We start from the raw sequence: 22,091 nt of genomic DNA, 5'->3' as shown, positions 1-22,091 counted from the left end.
TCGGATGGCAACGGTCCCAGTTACTGGGTGCATTTTTCAACGGCGCCCTTCTCTTTGCATTAGGGATTAGCATCTTCCTGCAGTCGATTGAGCGATTTGTGTCACTTCAACGTTCGTTTCGAGATACATGGATGCGGGGTGGTTTAGATGTGCTGACGTCGCGATAGACGTGGAGAATCCGAAGTTGATATTCATTATGGGCTGTGTTGGGTTTGGATTGAATATACTCAGTGCTTTGTTCCTGCATGGTATGTGATAATGGTTCTGCTGGTGTGGGCCAGGGACTGATTCGGTGTGCAGAACATCATGACCATCATCAACACGGCCACAGTCATGGTCACAGTCACAGCCATGATCATGAGCATGGCCATGCCCGTAATCCCCAAATGCTCGAGGATAGCATTAGTATCGCAGAATCTGAATTCCGCGATGCTGCTTGCAAGGCACGTCCCATTGCCCCAATCCTCTGTCTCAATGCTAACTGGAACAGCATCATGGCCACAAACATCAATATCAACCCAAGACAGCTTCCAGCAGCCGCGATTTGGGAATGATGGGAGTGTTGCTACATGTCATGGGCGACGCAGCGAATAACTTGGGAGTTATGGCAGCGGCCTTGGTTATCTGGCTCACGCATTATGAGGGTAGATATTATGCGGATCCGGGGACGAGTATGGGAATAGGGATTATGATTATCTTGACATCGCTTCCTTTGAGTATGTACCTCTTTGATGTGTCTGGTGGGCGGTTGCTTACCATGAACAGTGCGCCACTCCGGTCACATTTTACTGGAGAGCCTCCCCAATGGAGTCAGCGTGGACGATGTGCGGCACGATTTAGAATTGGTAACCAGGACATCCCCCCTATCAGGTCCCTTTCCAAACACAAACTAACAACCACCACAGATCCCCGGCGTCCTAGCCATCCACGAACTACACATCTGGCGCCTTAACCAACAGAAAGTTTTAGCTTCCGTTCACGTCGTCGTCTCAGAGCGCACAATTCCCGAATTCCTGAAAATAGCCAAAACCATGAACGAATGTTTCCACGAATACGGGGTCCATTCGGTGACACTGCAGCCCGAGATTACGTCGCATATCCCTGTGAAGGAAGACCAGGAGTCTGAGGAGATGCAGTATTTGCGGAGGAAATCGTTGGAGAAATGTCAGGTTGTGTGTAGTCGGGTCTGTGAGGATTTGACATGTTGTGGATAGAGGATGTTCGTGATGTTGGATGCAAATTGCAATGGATAGAATGTTAGTAAATGAATTTGCATATAAATACCCAGAAGAAACGCCTTCATTTCAATTTTATTCCGTTCCGTTTTATTTATATTCTATACTTCCAATGAGATCTCCCATTTTTATCTTTCCGACAATCCGAGATACGGAATCGATTCCGATAGCAGAGCAGGATCACTTCTCCCAAATGCCTAACATTGACATAACACTTTATACACACATTCATGAAGCAAAAACGCTGAATAGCATACAACTTTTGAGATAAGGAATGGCGCCGATATCCACTCAGCTGCTTTATTCATTGATGCTGGACCTCCGAAATGCGCGGGGCCTGGAGGATGAGGGGAAATCCCGTATGCATGTATATCGGATTAACGGGCGGTAGGTACATAGCTTGCCATATATAACGTTGCTTACGGCTCTTTTTCAGTTTCTTCTTTCTTTTTGTACCTTTTTGTACACTTTATCTCAAATCAGAACACTTGTAATCAACCAACCATACTATAATCATGTCTCAACCTCAGCCCTGGGAGCTCCAAGCCCGCAAAGCAAAAGACATTCTCGAAAATTCCATCCCCAAGCAATGGCTCCTCCCAGAAGACAAATTTCCGCCTGCGGATGAGAAAAGCGTGATAGACTTCCCGCGCAAAAGCGGGTTGCTTACTGAACGAGAGCTCGGCATCACCGAACTGTCTGCTACGGCGCTCGTGGCGGAAATGGGAGCGGGCGAGTTAAGTGCTGAAGAGGTCGTGGTTGCATTTTTGAAGAGGTCTGTCCTGGGACATCAGTTGGTGAGTATTATAGTTTAAAATTCGAGTTTGGAGAGGGCTGCTAACGTTGTGTAGTTCAACTTTGCGACAGAGTTTATGGCGGATAAGGCTATCGCGCGAGCTAAAGAGCTAGATGAGTATTATCAGCGGACTGGGAAGTTGGTTGGGGCCTTGGTGAGTAGATACGCAGATCTACACTGATTGATAGGACTAATGATATAGCACGGCGTCCCAATCAGCGTAAAGGAGCATGTCGGCATTAAAGGTCTGACCTGCAATGCAGGCTTTGTGGCATGGTATGGTTTTCCTACCGCGACACGAGTTTCTTCAGCTAACAAAATCCAGGGCCGACCAAGTAGCCACCGAAGACGCCTTGCTCCTCCAATGCCTAGAGAAAGCAGGCGCCGTCTTCCACGTCCGCACAAACCAACCCCAATCTCTTATGGTACTCCAGCCAACCCCATCAATCACGGTTATAGCTGACAAGAAAAGCACCTCGACTGTAGTAACAACCTCACCGGCACTACCCTAAACCCTCACAACCGGACACTCAGCCCCGGGGGGTCATCAGGCGGCGAAGGCGCCTCCACAGGTTTTAAATGCGCTCCTCTAGGCGTTGGATCAGATATAGGAGGTTCCATTCGAGTCCCTGCTGCATTTTCTGGCTCGTACGGATTGAAAACGACGGCGTCGAGAAACCCTACGACCGGAATCAAGGCTGCTGGGCCCGGACAAGAGTCAATCAGGGGTGTAATTGGGCCTTTGGCAAGCCAGAGTATTGAGGATTTGGAGCTGTTTCAACAAGTTATCATTGATCAGGAGCCGTGGGACGTTGAGACGAGCTTGGCTCCAGTGCCTTGGAAGAGGGCTATGCCGACGAGGGATATAACTGTTGGGATTATGTGGGATGACGGGTATTTTTGCTCTCTGTATGAGCCGTTAATGAAGTATATCGCTGACCATTCGATTAGAACTGTCCGCCCTCATCCACCAATTATCAGAGCACTCAAATACGCAAAAGAAAAGCTCATGGCAGCCGGTGTCAAGATCGTCGACTGGGAACCCTACAAGCACGATCATGGCTGGGAGATAGTGGTGCGTATTACGCCAAAATTCCGATACACCAGTACCAAGCTAATAAATGAATAGTCCGCCATGTACTTCGCGGACGGCACAGAAGCCCAACAAACCGTCCTCAAGCAATCCGGCGAACCCTACCTCCCCCTAACCAAGTGGGCCTTCGAATACTCCACCGGAACACCCCTCACCGTCTCAGAGAATTGGGCCCTGAATTACGCCCGGGATCACTACCGCGACGAATACCACGCGCTCATGAAATCCCGCGGTGTGGACTTCATCCTCGCCCCGACCTATTTGGGCGTCGCGGCTGTGCTTGGCGAACCGCAGTACTGGAATTACACGGCTATCTGGAATATACTCGACCAGCCGGCTGTTGTATTTCCAAGTGGACTTGTGGTTGACGAAGAGCTGGATAAAGCAGAGGAGGGGTATCAGCCCAGAAATGCGGCTGATGAGAGAGAGTGGAAGAAGTATAGACCTGAAAGGTATGTCGGGGCACCGATTGGGTTGCAGCTGGTTGGGAAGAGGTTTAAGGACGAGGAGGTTTTGGCGGCTGCTAAGGTGGTTGAGGGGGTTTTGGGGGCTGAGGCTAGTAGGGAGATGAATTAGAATTTTTAGTATTCACTGGTAATCAAGCTTTGAGAAGTACTAGTATCATTCACTTTAAGCCTACCTATAATCGTGACATTGTCTTAAATTCTCCTCAATTCTTCCAGACGTACAGGCTATCAAGGCAGTGTCAATTTCCGCTGATTGGCATCTATATCCATTACTTGATGGCTATCAGAGACCAGCGGATTTTGCTGTGATAACCGCTATCAAAGGAAGAACACCAGATTTCATATGGAAGTTCTACGGCTGGGATTTTTAGCTCCCTAATAGACAGACACGAGATCTATCACGATATTTCCCCAGTCAAATCAGGAAAAGCCCAATCTGCTTGTCTTAAGAACCGCCGAAAATCCGAAAAGTGTAACAAGCGTGTGTAAAACACGATACTTTCCTTACTGTGCTGTCATTGGCAAATGGCTGTCCAGCAAGACACTGTGATATGGCTGGTTGCATTTTGAAACACTAGGTGCAGTGACAGAAATGGAATCTGTATAGGGCTTAGGATGTTGACAGTTTCATTCAGTGTTTCAATTGGCAACCATCATTGAATCACCTTACACAACTTGCGAGAGTGCTTCCGGCTTTTAAAACAGAAATGACCGACGTTATGTCTGTTTTGTTGCTTACTTTACCGGTTTTTGTAACTTGGAACCGGTCTAAAACAGTTGCCTTCCAACGCGTTGATGATAAGCTCACGAAAGGATGGGATATTCTGGATGCCAAATCTTCTTGAGTTGAAAGATACACATCTGTTGATCATCGAAGCAGATGTTACGGGGGTCTCAGCCCTCCAGCTCCCGGGCCTAGTAAAATCGACCTTCTTGCAAGCGTGACGGTCTCGAGCAATAGGAATCTAGTGGTAGACTATCTGACGAAATTCTAACATGAGGAGAGGAAGGAAAGAGGCAGGCCTGCCGGCGACGAGCTATCTAGTGTGTGCGAGCGGTTAAGCGATGCTCAGTGGATGTCCTACGCCAAACAGGCCAAAGTAATCAAGCATGCTACAGCTAGCGAGTGTTCCTGTTCCGTGACAGCAAAACCTGTCCTTATCGGTGAAGATTCCCTGCAACAGCAAAAACGACAATCCGACCAAAAAAAAATGTTTGACAAGCGGTGATGCTAAGTCTTATAAAATCTTGCATTTGGCCTTGCATCCCAACGACAAAGCCATCTGTTCCTCAGTTGGAAGTCAGGATTGACGCCGAATATCGATCCCAAATCCAATTTTATTGACTCGTTCAAGAAGCTCGAAAGGATCTAGGTACCAGGTGCTGGCCATGTTGACTTGCTGGTCTGTGCCATATTAACAGCATTCGTCTCATCCAGCCCGTGATATACCGAATGCAAGCATCACTTGAATCACTTTATGCCTCAGTTTCTTCATCATTATTTCATTGTGTCCTCACAGAAGACAGACTCCTATACTTCTTGGAAAGCTTCAAGCCAAGCTACATCCGGGGAGCAGCCAACTATGAGATTTCGTCCAATTCCGCTTCACTATTTGTGTGCGAGTCGTTGGGCTTACGCGGCCTCTCGAGTTTTCACGGCTTGCTCAAACGAGAATCGAAGAAAATCTAAAGTCCGGTACGACATTCTAAGCAACGAAAGGTCGAAACGAGCTTGAAGGATGTTGAAGAAACATTCAACATAGGGTGATCGACAAGCCATGATGGGACATAGCACTAAGCCGTCAACCACCCAGGAGAATCCGGCCGTTGGTAAACTTCCTCTAACATCATGTTTCTCTAGTGTTGTAAAGTTGAAGTCGGTTTATTGCCCTAATACGCATCTGATTACTACAGCGTTCATTTAGATCGTGAGAAGAGCTGTATGCATTCAAAATGGACCAGGATAGAACTGAAGAGAAGATGTACTTAGCATGTTGTACGACTGAATTCAAAAAGCCTGGTATTAGATACATCTGATCATTGCATTTTGGTTATTCCGAGTATGTATTAGGTATGATTGCAGAATAGACAAAAATAGGGTAAAAGAAAAACCCATACAAACACGCCTAGGGGTATATTCCAACAAACCAGAAAGAGCGAATGAAATGGATCGAAAAGACATGAAAACCAACCAGCACGAACTCGAACAAATATGGGATATCAAGAAATAAAGATAAAATGACGCGGGGCATTAATTAAACGCAACACCAATTCATTAGGCGATGACGGAAAGGCAACGCAAAGAGAATGAGAGAGAAGAGGGAATCTACTCCCGACGGGCATATACATCAACCTGTCCATCATAACCGACATTAACATAAGACCCATCCCCAGTCGACTCGTCCGGAACCGCATGGCTAAATCCAGTAGACGGACGACTCCCAAACGGGGTCGGATTTCCAGATGCAGAAGCAAATGGAATCGCATCATTGGACGTGAATGTAGGAAGTCCGTATTTGGATTGCACAATTGACGCAGTGGGCGAAACCAGCGACTGCTGCCGCGGGTTGAAGGTATCCTGCGTTGTGGCTGTGGATGCAGATGCGGGGGTAAGCGGGGGAGTAGTGCTTGTTGTGGTTGCGGTTGCAGCGAAGGAGGACCGCGCTGAGGTCTTTCGCGAACCTGGTCTGCCGACTGTGACAGTGCTGGGAATTGAAGCCATATCGGGCGAGGGACCTCTGGTTTCTTGTTTCGTTTCGAGTGGGGATGCTGTAGACGGTGGCGCTGATGCAGAGAAGCCAGGGTGCTTGATAGTGGATGATTTGAGAGCGCTGCTGGACTTTTGAGATCGAGAGGCCTTGGCCGCCTTTTTGCGTTCCTCTGCTGCTTTCTTTTCTCGTGCGGCGTTTTCCTCTGGAGAGGGGACCTTTAGCTTGATATTGAGTTTTCGCACGCCGGCCGTGAGACTGTCCATATCGTCGGGTCGGGTGTTTTCCGCGCCTGCTGGGAGTGGGGTTTCGCTTGATGCTGTTGGCAGCAACCCGGATGGAACCTGAGGCACTGGGGGAACGTTTTGGGGAGGGCTTGTAGAACACTTTGGAGTAGTTCCACGGCTGGTGCTGGTCCTCCGGGAAGTTGTAGACCGGTTGCTTGCCGCAGTACCAGGACGTGATTGAGTAGTTGTCGCACACGATGGCGCTCTCCCATCGTCAGGTTTGTCCGTAGCGGAGGCAGCACTCTTCCTGCGATCCATGCGAGTAGCTGGCGAGTTATCCAGAGACGGGATCAGATCACTAGCTGGGTCGATGGTGGTCCGTCGAGTCCCCTTGACCGCCTGGCGTTTCGGGGTGAATTCGGTTTTGGGTGTGCTTGGTAGAGACTGCTTAGGCTTTCGCACACGGAGCTGCATCCGACTGGCTTCACGCGCGACTGGCTCAGCCGGAGCAGCCGGAGCAGCTGGAGCTATTGGAATACCCTCCGCAGCTGCTTGACGTTCCCGGCGTATGCGCGACGCTTCAGCATTAAGGTCCTCCGGTCGACAGCTCATCGTTTGCCGGTCACTCGGGATCAGGATCTTGGATAGCTCGTGCGTTGCAGTAGCCCACCCAACTTCAGGCAGTGGGGGTAGCTCTGGTTCACAGGTGACATAGCCACCGACTGACATTCGATCTCGGGCTGATGGCACAACTTTGGCAGTAAACGATTGCGTCGACGCAAGATACGTCGGGATTTTCCCATTACTTTTCACAGCCGGCGTAGGGTAAACCCAGGCTTCTAGCTCTTCGAGCAAGGATGATGACCACCAGGTAGGGTCGTAAGAACTTGTCTGGATCTTTTGAGCATTGATCCCCAACTCCTGAGGTACGTCTTGTAGATCTAGGCGATCGGTCATCTCGGATGCGAGATGATCAATCTGTTGATCTTCCGTCACGCTAGCCGTCGCATCACTCAATCCTGAAAGGTGGCTGAGAACTCCACTCGTCAAAGCCCGATCGCTGTAACCCCCTTCTAGCACACTGATCACTCGACCATCAGTTCCCAACCCATCTTCCTCAGCCATGCGCGCGACATCTGCAGTGAATTTGGCGTAGAACTCGGTAGGAACATTCACCTTATGTCGCTGCATACCAGCACCCTCCCATTCACTCGCATCGAAGCCAGCGGAAATGAAAATGGCAGCCTTGGGTTTAGGTCCGTTAGGAGTGCTAGCAAGGCGCTCTGTGTGCAGTCGCAGGAAAGCACGGGCCTTCTCTAGTAGAATAGCGTACTTGGTAGCATACAATTCCCAGAACTCCGATTCAGTCTTCCAAGGGTCTAGATGGACATTCCAGATCGACTGACTGTGCGCCTTGTCGATGCACACGCTTGCATTGCGCACTTTCTCAAAATCACCCATCTCGCACGGGTAGGAGTTGATGTCGTGCAGACTGAAATAGCCGATTCTCGTCTTCTTATAGAGCGCTGCATTCTTGGGCGCAGTCGCAGCCCGACTGTTCTGTTCCCATGTGATTTCCTGCGAACCATCACCGTGGTGCAAATCAAAATCCAGGATAGCAGCATGGGTTAGGCCATGTGTCATGGCAGCATATGAAATACCGACGTGGACATTGTTAATCCAGCAAAATCCAGACGGATGGCCGGACGAACAATGGTGACCAGGCGGACGAATGCAGACAAACGCCCGCTTCGTAGACGAGGGACCAAAGACGGCATCCACTCCCTCACATACACCACCTAGGGCACCCTCAAAAGCATCCAAAGACTCAGAGCACAAGTACAGATCCCCCTGATGAAACTCAGGCGCATGGTCATCCTTCCCAGCGCTGCGCGGGCGAACCAATTCCTTCCCATTCAGTGCAAGTCGCGACTCAGCCGCATCGCACATGGTCTGAAGATCATCCATCCATTTGTTTCCATGCACGTGCGCGACCGCGGGGGAAGTAAGGGCCAACGATCGCGCCGTCTTACGGATCTGAAACGGGGGCGCAGGCAAGGCGCGAGGGTCCAGACTAGGATGCGGCGCGTAGCGCTCACCGGCATGTCTGCGCCCCAGACGGACGTAAGCAGCAGATACGCCAAGCACACCGGCGCGAATACGTTCTGGCCTCTCAACTATTGAGCCTAGAGTAGCGCGAGAACTCCTGGGTCGCGCGAAACGATGGCCGTAGCAGGCATCGTGGACCACGACAAGGGTTCTGGATTGTAGATCGGCAGAGTGATGCCAGTCGATGTCTTTTTGGAAATGCTCTGCAGCGATCGTCGCAGCAGTTGGGATTATTTCCTGCACGGGAGCCTTCTTTGACATCATGTTGTTTGTTGTGGTGGGGGAGGTCGCGAAGTTGGAGGAGGAGCGCCGCGACAGAGTACCGGTGGACGAGCTAGCGCTGTTGCGAACAGATCGCAACGATGCGGTTGAAGAGCGTTTCTGCAAGCTAGGTGTTGACTTGCGACTCTCGTCCCTCAGCGATCCAGAGCTAGGGATACGTCTAGGGGCCGTCTGGTTGTGGTGATTATCTCTCGAGGCTGAACGCGGGGTGGCATCGGAGGGAGAGAGCAAGGATGGCGATGATAGGGCGGGCGAAACGGGCGCAGGAGCCACAGAAGCAGAAGCTAGTGACTGAGGATTTAAATTCAAATGATGCGACGAAGCAGCCTTGGAGGAGGCGAATGGGACTGGGGGGAGATCATCACGGTTGGAGGGGTCCATGGTGAGAACATGGGGATCAAAGTCAGAGTGAAAGAGGATGGAACTGGTTAGACAATGAGACGGACAAAGAGAAGCAAGGTGAATGAATACAAGTACAATGTAGAACGTTCTTGAGGGGTGAGGCTGGAGAGATGGAAGAATGGAGGGAGTTGTAGAGGCTCAAGTTCAGGATCTCCAATACGGGGCAAGGGGGGTCGATCTTCCATTCCACGCCCGCATGAAGAACCACCACTGCTTAGTGCTACATCTAGAACATCATGCACATGTGATGCCTCGAATATATGATTTTTAATTGAATTTTTTGCCTGCCATATACAGGTGCTATATACAAATGAACCAGAATGAGTGATATCGGGCAATTAATCCCTTTACTTTAAAAGAAAACCCCCAATAGTGAAGAAATAAAGACTTTTCAGCCTGAGAAAGAAACCAACTCCTCCAGATGAGATGAAGATAAAGAAATATGACCTGCCTCCAATCTATCTAGATAACGCCGGTTATCCCAGAAAAAGATCCAATCAGTCCACCAACGCCAGTGCCGGATTCAAAGGAGAGAAAAACGGTCAATGCTAAAGAAACGAAGAGACGAGAAACGAAATGAAACGAAAGTCGACGAACGAATGTCAAGTAATCACGAAAAGGAAAAACGGGAAGAAAGTTCAGAATGAGAGACTAGATCGAATTTCGCGATCGCAAGCTGCTCCATGAAAACCACCTCTTCGGAGCAAGAGACTTTTCACTCAGAGTCGAATGCCGCTTCTGAGTCTTCTTCAATTTCTTGTTGTGCTTTTTCAACAGCTTATGCTCCGTCTTCCAGCCCTTCGAGGCATGCCAATGGCAGAAGCAGTGCATGCGAACGGCTTCGATGGCGACACCAGGGCATTCGTGTTCTTTGTGGGGAGCGCAGATGAGGTTGCCGGAATTTTCTTCACACCGGCACCATTCGTATACGGTGAGGTATTGTTGGCACATGTTGGCGGTTGAGTTTGTACGTGAGGATATGAGAGGATTGGATAGGTCTGGAGGATCCGCGAGGTTCCGGCAGGATTTTGTTCGGCTTGTTTAACAGTAGGAATCGTAAGATTGACAATGGCAGATGTTGAGCAGGGTATTTCGATGCCGTCGGAGTAATTCAATGATGTGTATCCATTGAATTTGGGGAAGGTCCAACTGGGATCTGGGCCATGCTCTAGAGGGATTTACCTCATGGCCAGTAGCCCTGACAGCAGCGCAGATGAGCAAGTAGTAAATGCTCTGTATAAAGCACACAGAGCACAAAGAATACAGAATAGATAGACAGGAAGGAAAAAGACAACCTGTCAAGGCACAGAGGAATAAGGAGGCAGAGAGGGTAAAAAAAAAAGTTGAAAGCAACAAAACAGGAAAAGGGAGATGGAGGGGAACTAAGAATAAGTGTGAGAATTATACAAATAGTCAGGAGTTGATCAGTTGACGTCAACTATCCACTACCAACTACACTTTTTTACATAGTCCACTGTAGTATAAGTAGTGAATCATGAATGGATGACGCTCTCTTTCTCTCTTTTTCTCTCTCTAAACGCCTTTTCGGTAGCGACAACCAAGACGACTGGTTCGGATGGGGCGCTATGACATCAGTGAATCCTTCGGCGTATCGCTTCCCGTCTCTACGCAATTCATTCTATACAAAGAAATCACCAATTGAAACTTTATAAATATGATCCATATGATCCTTCTACAAACCGCCAAGGTTACAGGATACATATGATTCTCATGAAGCTCGGAGAATGATATACAGGGTACATAGTACAGGCATCCCCCCTCTCCTATTACAAATGAGCATGGGCATCCGGAGCTCCCGGTGGACGCTTTCCCGCGTCATCGGCAAACTATTGTACTAGTCGCCCGGTCTTTGTACTATGATATGTAGCAGGGTATCACGATAAATATACGAATAATTTGCACAAGCTCCTGTATACAACTAGTAGTTGTGGATGGCATATCTTTCATTTCTTTTCTTTTTATGCCCAGTGCACTCCCTCCTGTTCCCCAGATACGCCCTAACCCCATTGGGATAGCGGGGACGCTCCCTGCCAGAACCGGATATTCATACCGCCGATCTCCCGGGGTCACGTGAATTCTACGAGCCAGATCGTCTAACCCGGTCTGGCTAGTCGCCTCAGGTGTCATCGGTTTACTTTTACACCCAGCATTCTTCAATATCTCTATTCAAGAACAAAACAGGACAAGCACGCAGAAAACAAGAGCAATGACAGAACCGTCACCCACAATGATAACCCCTGCCTCCTCCACCCGCACAACAACCCTCCTCACCAACCTCTCCGCCGTCACTTCCCGCATCTCTGCCGCTGCAGCATCAGCCGCGTCAACATCCACATCATCCGCATCCACCATAAAGACAGCTCAACAACCCCAACCCCGCCTCATCGCCGTCTCCAAACTCAAACCGGCCTCCGACATCTTAGCCCTCCACTCCCCCCCAACCTCCCACCTCCACTTCGGTGAAAACTACCTCCAAGAACTCCTCGAGAAGTCCCGTCTTCTCCCACCGACAATTCGATGGCACTTTATCGGCGGATTGCAGTCGAATAAATGCGTTTTGCTGGCGAGGGAGGTGCGCGGGCTGTGGGCGGTTGAGAGTGTGGATTCGGAGAAGAAGGCTTCTTTGCTGGATAAGGGCTGGGGAGAGCGGAAGTACCTCGATTCTAATGATGTCGAGGAGAAGGAGAGGAAGTTGAGGGTGTTTGTGCAGGTGAATACGTCCGGGGAGGAGAACAAGGCGGGTATTGAGCCGGATGCTGCGCCGGGTTTGTGTCGGTTCATTAAGGATAAGTGTTCGCGGTTGCAGTTGCAGGGTGTTATGACTATTGGGGCAATTGCGCGGTCGAAGGCTACGACGCCGGAGAATGAGAATGAAGATTTTATCTGCTTGCGCGAGACGAGGGATCGGATTGTTAAGGAGTTGGGATTGAAGGAGCTGGAGTTGAGTATGGGTATGAGTGAGGATTTTGAGGGGGCTATTGCGCTGGGCAGTGATGAGGTTCGCGTTGGTACGACTATCTTTGGGGATAGGCCACCCAAGTCTGAGGCTAGGATTGTTTGAGGTGATTGGGTTATGGATTATGAAGCATGAAGTTGCATCTTTACTGTACAACACAACGATTATTCTTACAGGAATACGAAAGCGTCCTGATTATATCCTTGTCCTTGTGTGTAAATCTATTAATGACAATAATGAATAAATACACCAACCACCTCAACAACAACAAGACAAAACAGGGGAATCAAACGAAGACAATGCATGGTTACATTTGAATAAATGCGGTATGGTATATGGCAGAAACAACATACCGCCACTACAATTATGATAATCGGATCGAAAAGTATGCAAAATGCAGAAAACACACGGGACAGCAGTCTATGCACCGTCCTTAGTGCCCTGCGACAGCTTCAGCTCCATCTGCTTGACCAGCGATTGCGGTACGCCTTCTTGCGTCGCGCGGATGGTAATCCGGTACATCTGCGCATGTTAGCTTCTGCAATTCATATTGAGCGAGGGCAAAAGGCTCACCTTCCGCTCATAGTTCGGCTCCAACCGTAACAGACACCCAGTCTTCCCACCCGCAAACTGATAAACCCCACAGCCGACAATGTTCCTTGGATTCGGATCCACGCCATCCAGAATCCGCCACCTGAAGCCTTCCACGAGTCTCCTCGTAAACGTCTCCGTGATGCTCTTGCCCTTCGCCGTGACTCCAAACGTGTGCTGCGACTCCAGCGGTCCTCCGCCAATCTGTCTCCAGCGCTTGAAGAATTCTTCAGCGGACAAGGTCGAGGGCTCCATATACTTGTGCATCTGGATCGGGAGCTGCAGGGTGTATGCTTGCAGGGCACCGGCCAAGTACGAGATACGGATTGTTGGGGCGGCTGCGAAGGCGCCGTGGGCTTCGAAGAAGAAGGTCTGCTGTGTTTGGCCGGCGGCGGGGACGTGTGGTTCGGGAAGGTTCTTTGAGTCGATCTTCAATTGTGGTGATGACGGGTTGTCCAGTGTCGTTGTCAGGGATCCGATTGGGTAAGACGACTTGTTGGTCAGGTAGATCTTCACCACACCCATGTGGCCACGAAACTCAGACCGCAAACCGACCTGGATCTGGGCATCTTCGAACAGCACACCCTCGTCTGCAAAGTAACACCGGTTGTATCCAACCTCCCATTCGGGGGTGAGGTGTGCAGCGCTGGCAAGGTTTGGCGGTGGTGCAGCAGACGGACCGCTGAGATCCAATCCGGCCAAGTCGCCTGCGCTTGACACGGGCGATGCTGCACTAGCAGCGCCGCTGCTGCCGTTGACGATCGTGGTGAAGGTGCGCTTGAGTCCCGTGTTCTGCGCCATGAGAACCTCCTTTTTGTCCGCGTTAGCGTCCTTGCCTCCCACGACCCAGGTCTTCCTTTCGGTCGTTCCGGCGGTTCTCTGGTGTAACCGCGACAGAAGGATAGATGCCCGCTCGGAGAAGGGTGGCATTTCGTCGCACACCGTCCGAAGGAGGTCGTCCGTGGGAAGCGTCGCCAGCGACAGGTATTCGAACGCTCGCTGCTGCAGTTCCGAGTCAGGGGAGTGACAGTATAACCGGAAAATGTGGAGAAGTTGGGGCTTAATTTCAGGGAAGAGATTGACAAATTTGACAAACGACGAAAGAATCATTGCCCGTGTGTTGTCAGTGCTGGTGATCATCTTGGCCTGCAAGGCGATGAATTGCTCAATCGGGCTGGAACCCTGGTTGTCGGCAATCAGATGTCCAAACTCTCCTAGAACATAGCAACCAATCTTGACCAAGCTCTCGTGGCAGTCAGTCTTCAGGTAGCCAAGCAATGTATGCGCAGCATAAGCCTGAATTTCCTCATTGTTCGTCACGATCTGAATCACACGCTGCCAAACTTCGTCATTGACGTGGTCACCTGCCAGGGAGAGGAGCTTGAAAGTCATGTCGATGTACCACTGGGCGTCGGTGGCGTATTTTTCCGTGAGAATGGCTACCTTCAGCACCATCTCCTCCCGAATTGCGTAGTCGGCTGTCTGCAGATAACGCAAGAGTTCGTTGACGATGGGGCCGGCATTAGACGTATCACACATACTGTATAGCAGGTCCAAACCCTTACGCCGGACACTGATATCTCGGTCACGAAGCGAACCCAAGATGATATTCTGATGCTTTTTGATGGGGTCGAGTGTCTCTGCCCGGGCTGCAAAGTGTACCATGGCTTCCAACCCCAGATACCGGACGTTGGTCTCCCGCGACTGGATGTATTTGCCCAAGCGCGACGAGATTTGCATCATGAGGTTGTGTTCAGTGTCCATGTGAATGAGCAGGTTAATTGCCTCGAACAGAATTGCGTTCTGAGCATTGTTCTGCTGGACGTTCTTCGGCGTATCCATGGCGACATGCATGATTTGTTGCAAGGACTCGCGGATAATTTCCCGCACATGGCTGTCCTCTACTCGAATGAGCAAGCTTCCTGACAGGAGATGTAAAGGTACATACCGGAAGGAGGATAGTACTGTAGCAGCCGGAGGAACTTGACCTGAATCCATGGGCATGGAACGCGGTAGTAAAGGTAATCTGGAGCAACATCGTTGTCCACGACAACCTTCTTCAGCCGCTGTGCGGCCTTGACGTAGCATCCCCTATATTCTTCTGGCTTATCCTGGGCCAATGCCATGACCAGCGAGGTAATCGACAGAGTAACACCCATATCGGGGTCATCCATGATGGAGATGATACGTTCGGCCCATTCGTTCTGCACAATGCCGGGATATTTGCGGTAAAGTCGTAAAAGCGTCAGGGCGGCCTTCTTTTTGACGAATGCTTTCGAGGTTCTGCATCAATTAGCATCCAGGCGCAAGCAACAGAAACGGTGGGAACGCACGGAGAAATCAATAGTCGATGAACATCCGTAGCCAAAGCCTCACCCATCTCCCTCCCACCAACATTAGCAACAGCATGCAGCGCCAAGCAATTATTCAACTCATTATAATCCAACAAGTCCTTCCGAATACTATTAACAACCAAATGCAGCAACTCATGCTGCTCATGCAAAAACAGCGTAACGGCCAGATACCCAATCTGCTTTTCCGAATACTTGGTACTCGAAATCAGATTCACAGCCTCAAGATGTCCGAAATCCACATCATATCCCTGGATATAGACATAGAGCAGCTTGCAAACGTATTTCTTCTTCTGGTACCCGTTCAAACTGCCACCCTTGAACTTCTGTCGAATGTTGGCCAATTCCTTGTTCACCCGTTTTTCCTCAAGTTCTCGCGCGCGTGCATTGCGCAGGTCCGCAATGAACTGGACTAATCCTCGCATGGATGCCATGGTGTTGCTGGAATTGGCATGTATTTGGTCGCACCGGTTATGGTTTCAAGGGAATAGGGGCGTAGTAAACTATGTGTCGGCGGCGTTCTCGCACACTTTTCGGCTTTCCGGTCGTAGGACAACGGTTTTCAGGGCACGGCGTCATACAATCATTCCCGGTTCGTTTTTTTTTTGTTTTTGCTCAGTATTTATTCCGCATCGATCATGGCGTGCGGTATGGTGAGGAAACCGCAATTCTGCAACGAAGCTCGAGGGGATCAGATAAACGCGACAGGGGGTGGAGGTGGCTCAGGGACGCGGGTTCGGTATCGTTTCAGTTCACCCACACAATCGAACTGTGCCTAAACCAGATCAAATGAGGAGAGCTATGTCCAAACAAACCAGCATACAACGATCCAGATGCTCGTGTGTCCAATACGATGCTCAACCTCGTTGTCGCTTTCCCGCCGATCCGCGCCGGCGTTCCGCTGTGGCGGTGCGAGGAAGAACATTGATGCGGTGGCGGTGCGATACCCTTGTTCTCCGCACTCCAACTGCACCAACTCTCTAAAGAAGATACCAATACGAATATCGAGAGGAATAATGATGGCGCGACCTTACACCCGCATCCTCGACTTCTGGTTCAGCCCCAAATCCTCCCCAACCTACCTCCAAGAAAAACCCTTCTGGTACGGCAGCCCATCCGACGACGCATACGTCCGCCATCACCTCAGCGCAGACTACGAATCCGCCCAATCCGGCTCTCTAGATGACTGGCAGCACCTAGGCGACGGCGAGGGCGCGCTTGCCCTAATCTTACTCCTCGACCAGGTCCCCCGGAATATCTTCCGAGGTTCGCCGCGGGCGTATGCCACGGATAACAAAGCCGTAGCCGTGGCGCGGTATGCGGTGCTGGACCGTGGGTGGGATCGTGGCATGCCGACTATTCAGAGGAGGTATATGTATTCGCCGTTTAATCATTCCGAGCATATTAAGGATCAGGAGGTGTCGGTGAGGTTGTTTACGGAGTTGGGGGATGGGTATCATTTGCATTGGGCGAGGAATTTTTATGAGCAGATTAAACGGGATGGAAGGTTTAAGCATAGGGATACGGTGTTGGGGAGGAAGTAATGGTAATAGTAATGGTAGTGATATTATTGATGTTTTCGTGGATCCAATCCATATCCGAACCTAACGCCTGAACCAGATGCATAGAGATTGTTTAAACACAAGATCATTTCACCGTCCAAACGAGGTGAAGTCGGTCTCAATAGCCGACTCGACCGCATCCGCTCTCTCGCAAGTACACGATGCCTCGGGCCTGGCTCCGCACGGGCAGCTGGAACCACTGAACGGCTGGTTTTCGCTCGTCGATCGTTCACAGGTACATTGACCAACGGGGCGGGATCCTATATCAATTAGTACCTCGAGATTTAACGCATTTCTGAATAATGGGAAAACATACTGCACGAACATCTCGCGCCGGAAACAGCGTTCTCAGTCGAAGCTTTATTGCAGGAACAGTGGAGGGCGTTTTCCTTGCCGCAGGAGCACTTCGCCTGGGCAGCGCAGACACAACCACTGTCTCCAGAGGTCTTGCAGCAGGTGGTGTTGGGGTGGACCATTTTGTTGTCGTCGTTGTTGGAATGTATGACGTAAGATTCTGAGGTCGATCTCGGAGATCACTGAACGATATGATGCGACAATCACGACAGATGCAGGTTGCAAATCAGGAACAGTGAACTTTGAACTAGTCAAAAGAAGATGATTTCTGAATAGAGATGTCTCTGTCAACAACAGGGAACCAGGTATTTATATTCCCTCCTCATGAAATAATGACTGTTCGCAGCCACCGGGGCATTACCAACGCGAGCTCTCTGATTGGCTGTAGCTGTGCCGCTTTGTCAGCCATTTCGCCTTCAATACAACTTGGCTTTTCGTGTCTTTTCTGTATACTGTCATTTCTTATTTTGGACGGGCTGTTATTGGTTAGGATTGTTAATTGCTAGTTTCTCGTTGGTTTTCTGTCTTTATGTTACTGGTTTTTGGGAACCTTGTCACTGGTAGACATAGCACACCGCTCCGTACTACCACTGTCTCTTAGAATATAGCTATGTTTGATTGGCGCTTGTTTGGACCTGCGCTAGACTGCACGAGTTACTTCGACGTAGTTCGTTAATTATTTATCGGCAAAGTATAGAAACATATGGAAGATGACAGACTGCGACATCACTGGTCACAGTACAGAGCACGCCGTAATGTAGTCAAGCTGCTGCTAGCGACATATATGCCTTATACCAGAAGGACCTAAAAGTGTGATGGTCGATGTGTACTCCGTACATAGATTTACATCGCGTCCCTAGGGGCATTCGATCGATGTCTTTTGCCATAAGCAGCTAAAGAACACAGATACCAACGGCTGTCAGCATCTTACACGCATGAACCAGCATCTCACATATCACATCTTAAAAGCACATTTTAATCCTACATACGCACACGCATACACAGCGCAGAATCCATGTTTACATCTGTGGAACGCACTGCGCCTCGGCCCGTCTGCAACCTAATCTCACCTACTATATAAGCATCGGCATCGGCATCGGCATCGCATCGGCATCGGTATGCAATGCAAGATATAATAACTAATGTATATGGTATACATAATCAACGAATACGGATAGCACATAACACTATTTCTTTTCGCGGTGACACAAGTCAGTACTCTGTATGTAAATAGATTTTTTTTGGCTGATTTGATTGGCCAAGACCAGATCTCAACGGTGATATGACAGATCCGATCAAGATTAAATGAAGCGTGGCTGCGATTGGCTCTGAAGTTTAATTAATTAATCCATATTGTATTGGCATGTGTATGTCGCAGATTTTTATCTTATTTCTACTGCAGTAGCTTAAAATGAGCGCAAGGAAATTTGATATTGATAACAGTAGTATATTCAGATCACTAACCCACCAGGGGTAGTGAGGCAATATTAACATAGAATAAAACAAGGCGGACGGCAAATGCGATCCTCGATAAATCCAGGTGGAAAAAGCAAATAACGCCATGCAAAATGGTGATACAGTTACACGATACCTCCCTTCAATAATTTCAATAACCATGCGACTCAGGGAGGAAGCCAAAATGCAGTTCGATTCGCTCCTGAAACGCAACTCTTCGAGGTCGCAACGATGCAGACATTGAATGTTGTATATATAGTAAGAAGAGCATCCGGGTGCTCTTAGAGGTAAGAGGCATAGTCTAACGAATGACTTCCAAATCTGGCCCTCATGGGGTCCATCATTTGGGGAGGGTTCATTCGGCCAGCGGCCGTGGTTGGGGGCATGTGTCCCGTGTCGGATGGATAGGTCGTCATGCCCGCCGTGTTTGCTTGTGTATATGGGATGTTGTTGTTCATCGGATAGGACTGAGGGTCGTAGGAATAGGGTCGATAATCGGGAGAATCCGAAACGGGAACGGAGTGTAGAGCAGGAATCTGACGAGGTGGTTGCAAGGAGGCGTTGACATCCATCCCACCATAGCCCTTTGGAGGCGGCATCGCCATAGACGAGTGGTAGTTGGGAACTTGTTGACCTTTTGTTCGTTAGTTTTCTTCCTTATATTCTTGGCTTCGACAAACGTACCATGCTGGTCAATGCTGTAGGGAATCGACGCTTCCTGCTGGTCGGTAGGCGAGACAGAGCCCTCAATAGGTCGGTTGGGATCGTATCCCGGAACTATAGCGTTGGCAGGCCTTGGAATTCCGTAGTCCATAGGTCGTCGTCCATAGGGTAGTCCATGACCAAGTGATTCCGTACTAGGGCTTGAGAACCGGCTGTAGCTATGCGGGAAACCGGAATATGCATCGGAGAAACTGCTAGATCGCGGGAACGGATAAGCACCGCGACCGGCTCGGTGAAGATCCGCCAGGGAAGTAGGAATAGCTGGTCGATTGGGGGCCATGGGATAAGCATCTTGAGGTCGTTCCGCAGCCGGGGTGGGTGGGAAGTAGCCTCCACCGGCCGACGGCGCACTCATTGGGGACATGGCATATTCGTCGTCATTTGGACGGTTTGAGTTGGTCAGTAGACCCTGGAGAATGGTTAGTGTTGAGTTCCTTTTTAAACTCGAAACTGAGCCCGGGGTGACGCTACCGGTGTTTCGGATGTGGATTTGTGGTCAAAAGGAGTTCGTAAGACCTGGGTAGTGTCAAAATCATCTGGCAAGGCCCGCGACTTTAACATTCGTTCGCGGTCATTGCTAGTCAGGCGCTTAAGCTTTGCCCGTCTGGAGAAGGTCAGATACCGTATAACTGTCCAAAAAGGGTAAAAGAAAAACGAACCTGTTTTGAAACCAGACTTGCACTTGCCTCGGAGTCAGACCGGGGATCTCTTTTGATAGACGCTCCCGATGGGCTGCATCTGGATGGGCCTGACGAGTGAACTCGCTCATCAAGAACCGGGTTTGGTTATGAGTGAGACTGCTTCGTTAGCCGGTCGTCCCTATAGATAGATGAGGACTATGAGGGACAGTACTCACCGAAATCGCTTCATTTTCTTCTTTTCGAGCTTTCCATCGGAAGGCGTATTCTGCCGTTCCCCTCCATCGTCCGATGGAGTCATAGCTCCTTCCGCGATCTCCTTGTCATGGAGATGGGAGTCTGAGTGTTTCCTCTTCCGTTCCAAGCTGGATTCGCGCGTAGCCGGACTTGAACTGGTAGCATCCTGACTGACACTCGACAGAAGCGGTTCACTGCGGTTGAACTTTTCTAGATGCGTCCGTGAGAGGCGAGCGTCAGTGGTCGCTTGGACGGTGCGATCGTCTGCGCGTTTTGGGGGCATCAACTCTGCCTGGACCGGGGTGTTGATAGTAGAGAGAGTAGAAGAGACTGCCGGCAGCACTGGATCTCCCGTCCTTTCCGGTTGGTTGCTGGAGAGACCCTGTTCTGAGAGCCAAGTGTTTGCTGCTGATGCTGGGGTCTGAATGGCGGAGAAATGTGAAGATGCAGCAGGAGAGGGCAGCCAGAGACACGGGCCACTGACGGACATCGTATACACACCGGATATACACCAGGGTTATTTGTTTACCTCATAAACGAGAGTAACGAGAGGATGAAGAGAAGCAAAAGAAGTGAAAGAGTGATGAGAAGTCAGTCAGCCAGAGAGAGAGACCCTGGAGGAGGCAGACGACAGACTGAGTGGGGCGGGCCAGGGCGTTCGGGATGTTTCCTGAAGGAGTCGAGATTCCGATGGCAGTAGTACTGTAGTGCTGTGGTGTTTTACTATGTAGAATAACGAGGGGAAGTATAGACCATAGACCAGTGAAGAAACGAAGGACAAAAAAAAAAAAAGGTGACTCTTAGGAATATCAAGTCCAAAGCATTAAAAGAAAAAGGATGAGAGAATGGATCTTGTTGCAGGCGATGGTGGAAATAAGAACATCAGGACTGCTCCGATAAACGATGGAAATAGAACCCACCATAGACTCAACGGTGCAGATTCTCCGATGCTAAGAAAAAATAAAAAATAAATAATAAATAAAAGCGAAAAAAAAAAAGAAAAACGAGGACGGACCACCGCTTGATAGTCTAACACGAGAATAACCAGGAATAATACCGTTATTACTAGGCCCAACTAACTGTTAGTAGCATGGACTAGTGATGCTACAGGCACTAGTGCTGAGAGAACTCCTGTCAGGTCTGTGGCCACTGGTTTTAGGGCAACGGCTGGGCTGCTGCAGCAGTGGGGTATTGTGGAGTAGGCCAGGTACGAGTGGGAGAGTTCCGTTACTCCTACCTGATTAACATGACTGTTGTAGGAATATCCTTATTACCCATGATATTCATCTACAGATCTACCGGGTTATCATTGTGCGCTTGTACGGGGGGCTCCATGTATTTTCTGTATTCTTTTTTTTCCTGTTTACTGTACTGTACGGTAAAACTAACCAGATCAAGCTAGATGCGGTCTCGCCCGCCTGCCAAGAAAGCATTCGTAGGCCTCGACCAGTCAGGCATTGATAAATACAGCGGGCCCGCCATGTGTCGTTGAGACGGGCTCAAGCGGTGGACCTTGCGAGGGATCCTTCTAGCCGAGGTTGCCTTACTTTGCAGTACGGAATACTCTGTACGCAGTAGTTATTCATCACTATCATGTATTCAGAGGCGTAGTCATTAGCTATCAGATTGCTATGCGAGTACATACTGTACTTTTTACGGAGTACTATTCAATACGGAGTATGTGTGTAGGGGCAGAAGTACCAACTAAAAAGGAAATGATCAACGGATGACAACAGCGGTAATATTACCATACAGAAATCCTTCTGGAAAGCAAGTGTCACCTGTCAGTCATCTTACACACAGAGTTTATCGGCTTTACATCGGGAGTTTAATCCCGCCTGGGCAATGTTTAGAGTGCTTTGGATGGGGTACTATGTACTCTGT

General features: G+C 49.6%; 9 protein-coding genes across 9 annotated transcripts; 4 read left to right on the top strand and 5 right to left on the bottom strand.

Moving 5' to 3' along the window:
* Window positions 1-574: 574 nt before the first annotated feature.
* ACHE_31085A (putative di-, tri-valent inorganic cation transporter) lies at window positions 575-1,214 on the top strand (the record flags this gene model as incomplete). The annotated part of the gene is made up of 3 exons (XM_043277775.1): window positions 575-716; window positions 766-845; window positions 906-1,214. The coding sequence occupies 3 exons, from the start codon at window positions 575-577 to the stop codon at window positions 1,212-1,214; spliced, it is 531 nt and encodes a 176-aa protein (XP_043135620.1).
* Window positions 1,215-1,750: 536 nt separating this feature from the next.
* ACHE_31084A (uncharacterized protein) lies at window positions 1,751-3,700 on the top strand (the record flags this gene model as incomplete). The annotated part of the gene is made up of 7 exons (XM_043277774.1): window positions 1,751-2,032; window positions 2,087-2,185; window positions 2,234-2,307; window positions 2,357-2,456; window positions 2,504-2,925; window positions 2,983-3,106; window positions 3,161-3,700. 7 exons carry the CDS (start codon window positions 1,751-1,753, stop codon window positions 3,698-3,700), a joined length of 1,641 nt encoding a protein of 546 aa, XP_043135619.1.
* A 2,217-nt stretch (window positions 3,701-5,917) lies between these two features.
* On the bottom strand, window positions 5,918-9,298 carry ACHE_31083S (histone deacetylase hosB; the record flags this gene model as incomplete). Its single annotated transcript, XM_043277773.1, has 1 exon — window positions 5,918-9,298. One exon carries the CDS (start codon window positions 9,296-9,298, stop codon window positions 5,918-5,920), a length of 3,381 nt encoding a protein of 1,126 aa, XP_043135618.1.
* A 672-nt stretch (window positions 9,299-9,970) lies between these two features.
* On the bottom strand, window positions 9,971-10,270 carry ACHE_31082S (uncharacterized protein; the record flags this gene model as incomplete). The annotated part of the gene is made up of 1 exon (XM_043277772.1): window positions 9,971-10,270. The coding sequence occupies one exon, from the start codon at window positions 10,268-10,270 to the stop codon at window positions 9,971-9,973; it is 300 nt and encodes a 99-aa protein (XP_043135617.1).
* Window positions 10,271-11,546: 1,276 nt separating this feature from the next.
* On the top strand, window positions 11,547-12,401 carry ACHE_31081A (YggS family pyridoxal phosphate enzyme; the record flags this gene model as incomplete). The annotated part of the gene is made up of 1 exon (XM_043277771.1): window positions 11,547-12,401. One exon carries the CDS (start codon window positions 11,547-11,549, stop codon window positions 12,399-12,401), a length of 855 nt encoding a protein of 284 aa, XP_043135616.1.
* Window positions 12,402-12,716: 315 nt separating this feature from the next.
* Window positions 12,717-15,672, bottom strand: ACHE_31080S (AP-2 complex subunit alpha; the record flags this gene model as incomplete). Its single annotated transcript, XM_043277770.1, has 4 exons — window positions 12,717-12,818; window positions 12,870-14,788; window positions 14,836-15,170; window positions 15,221-15,672. 4 exons carry the CDS (start codon window positions 15,670-15,672, stop codon window positions 12,717-12,719), a joined length of 2,808 nt encoding a protein of 935 aa, XP_043135615.1.
* Window positions 15,673-16,071: 399 nt separating this feature from the next.
* Window positions 16,072-16,782, top strand: ACHE_31079A (DUF924 family protein; the record flags this gene model as incomplete). The annotated part of the gene is made up of 1 exon (XM_043277769.1): window positions 16,072-16,782. The coding sequence occupies one exon, from the start codon at window positions 16,072-16,074 to the stop codon at window positions 16,780-16,782; it is 711 nt and encodes a 236-aa protein (XP_043135614.1).
* A 108-nt stretch (window positions 16,783-16,890) lies between these two features.
* Window positions 16,891-17,276, bottom strand: ACHE_31078S (putative copper resistance protein Crd2; the record flags this gene model as incomplete). The annotated part of the gene is made up of 2 exons (XM_043277768.1): window positions 16,891-17,060; window positions 17,117-17,276. The coding sequence occupies 2 exons, from the start codon at window positions 17,274-17,276 to the stop codon at window positions 16,891-16,893; spliced, it is 330 nt and encodes a 109-aa protein (XP_043135613.1).
* Window positions 17,277-18,890: 1,614 nt separating this feature from the next.
* On the bottom strand, window positions 18,891-20,697 carry ACHE_31077S (homeobox domain-containing protein; the record flags this gene model as incomplete). Its single annotated transcript, XM_043277767.1, has 5 exons — window positions 18,891-19,243; window positions 19,294-19,741; window positions 19,804-19,936; window positions 19,992-20,129; window positions 20,189-20,697. 5 exons carry the CDS (start codon window positions 20,695-20,697, stop codon window positions 18,891-18,893), a joined length of 1,581 nt encoding a protein of 526 aa, XP_043135612.1.
* Between the last annotated feature and the right edge of the window lie 1,394 nt (window positions 20,698-22,091).

Source organism: Aspergillus chevalieri, chromosome 3, assembly GCF_016861735.1.
Source record: "Aspergillus chevalieri M1 DNA, chromosome 3, nearly complete sequence".
NCBI lineage: Eukaryota > Fungi > Ascomycota > Eurotiomycetes > Eurotiales > Aspergillaceae > Aspergillus > Aspergillus chevalieri.
This window is presented reverse-complemented; position numbering and strand designations above follow the sequence as displayed.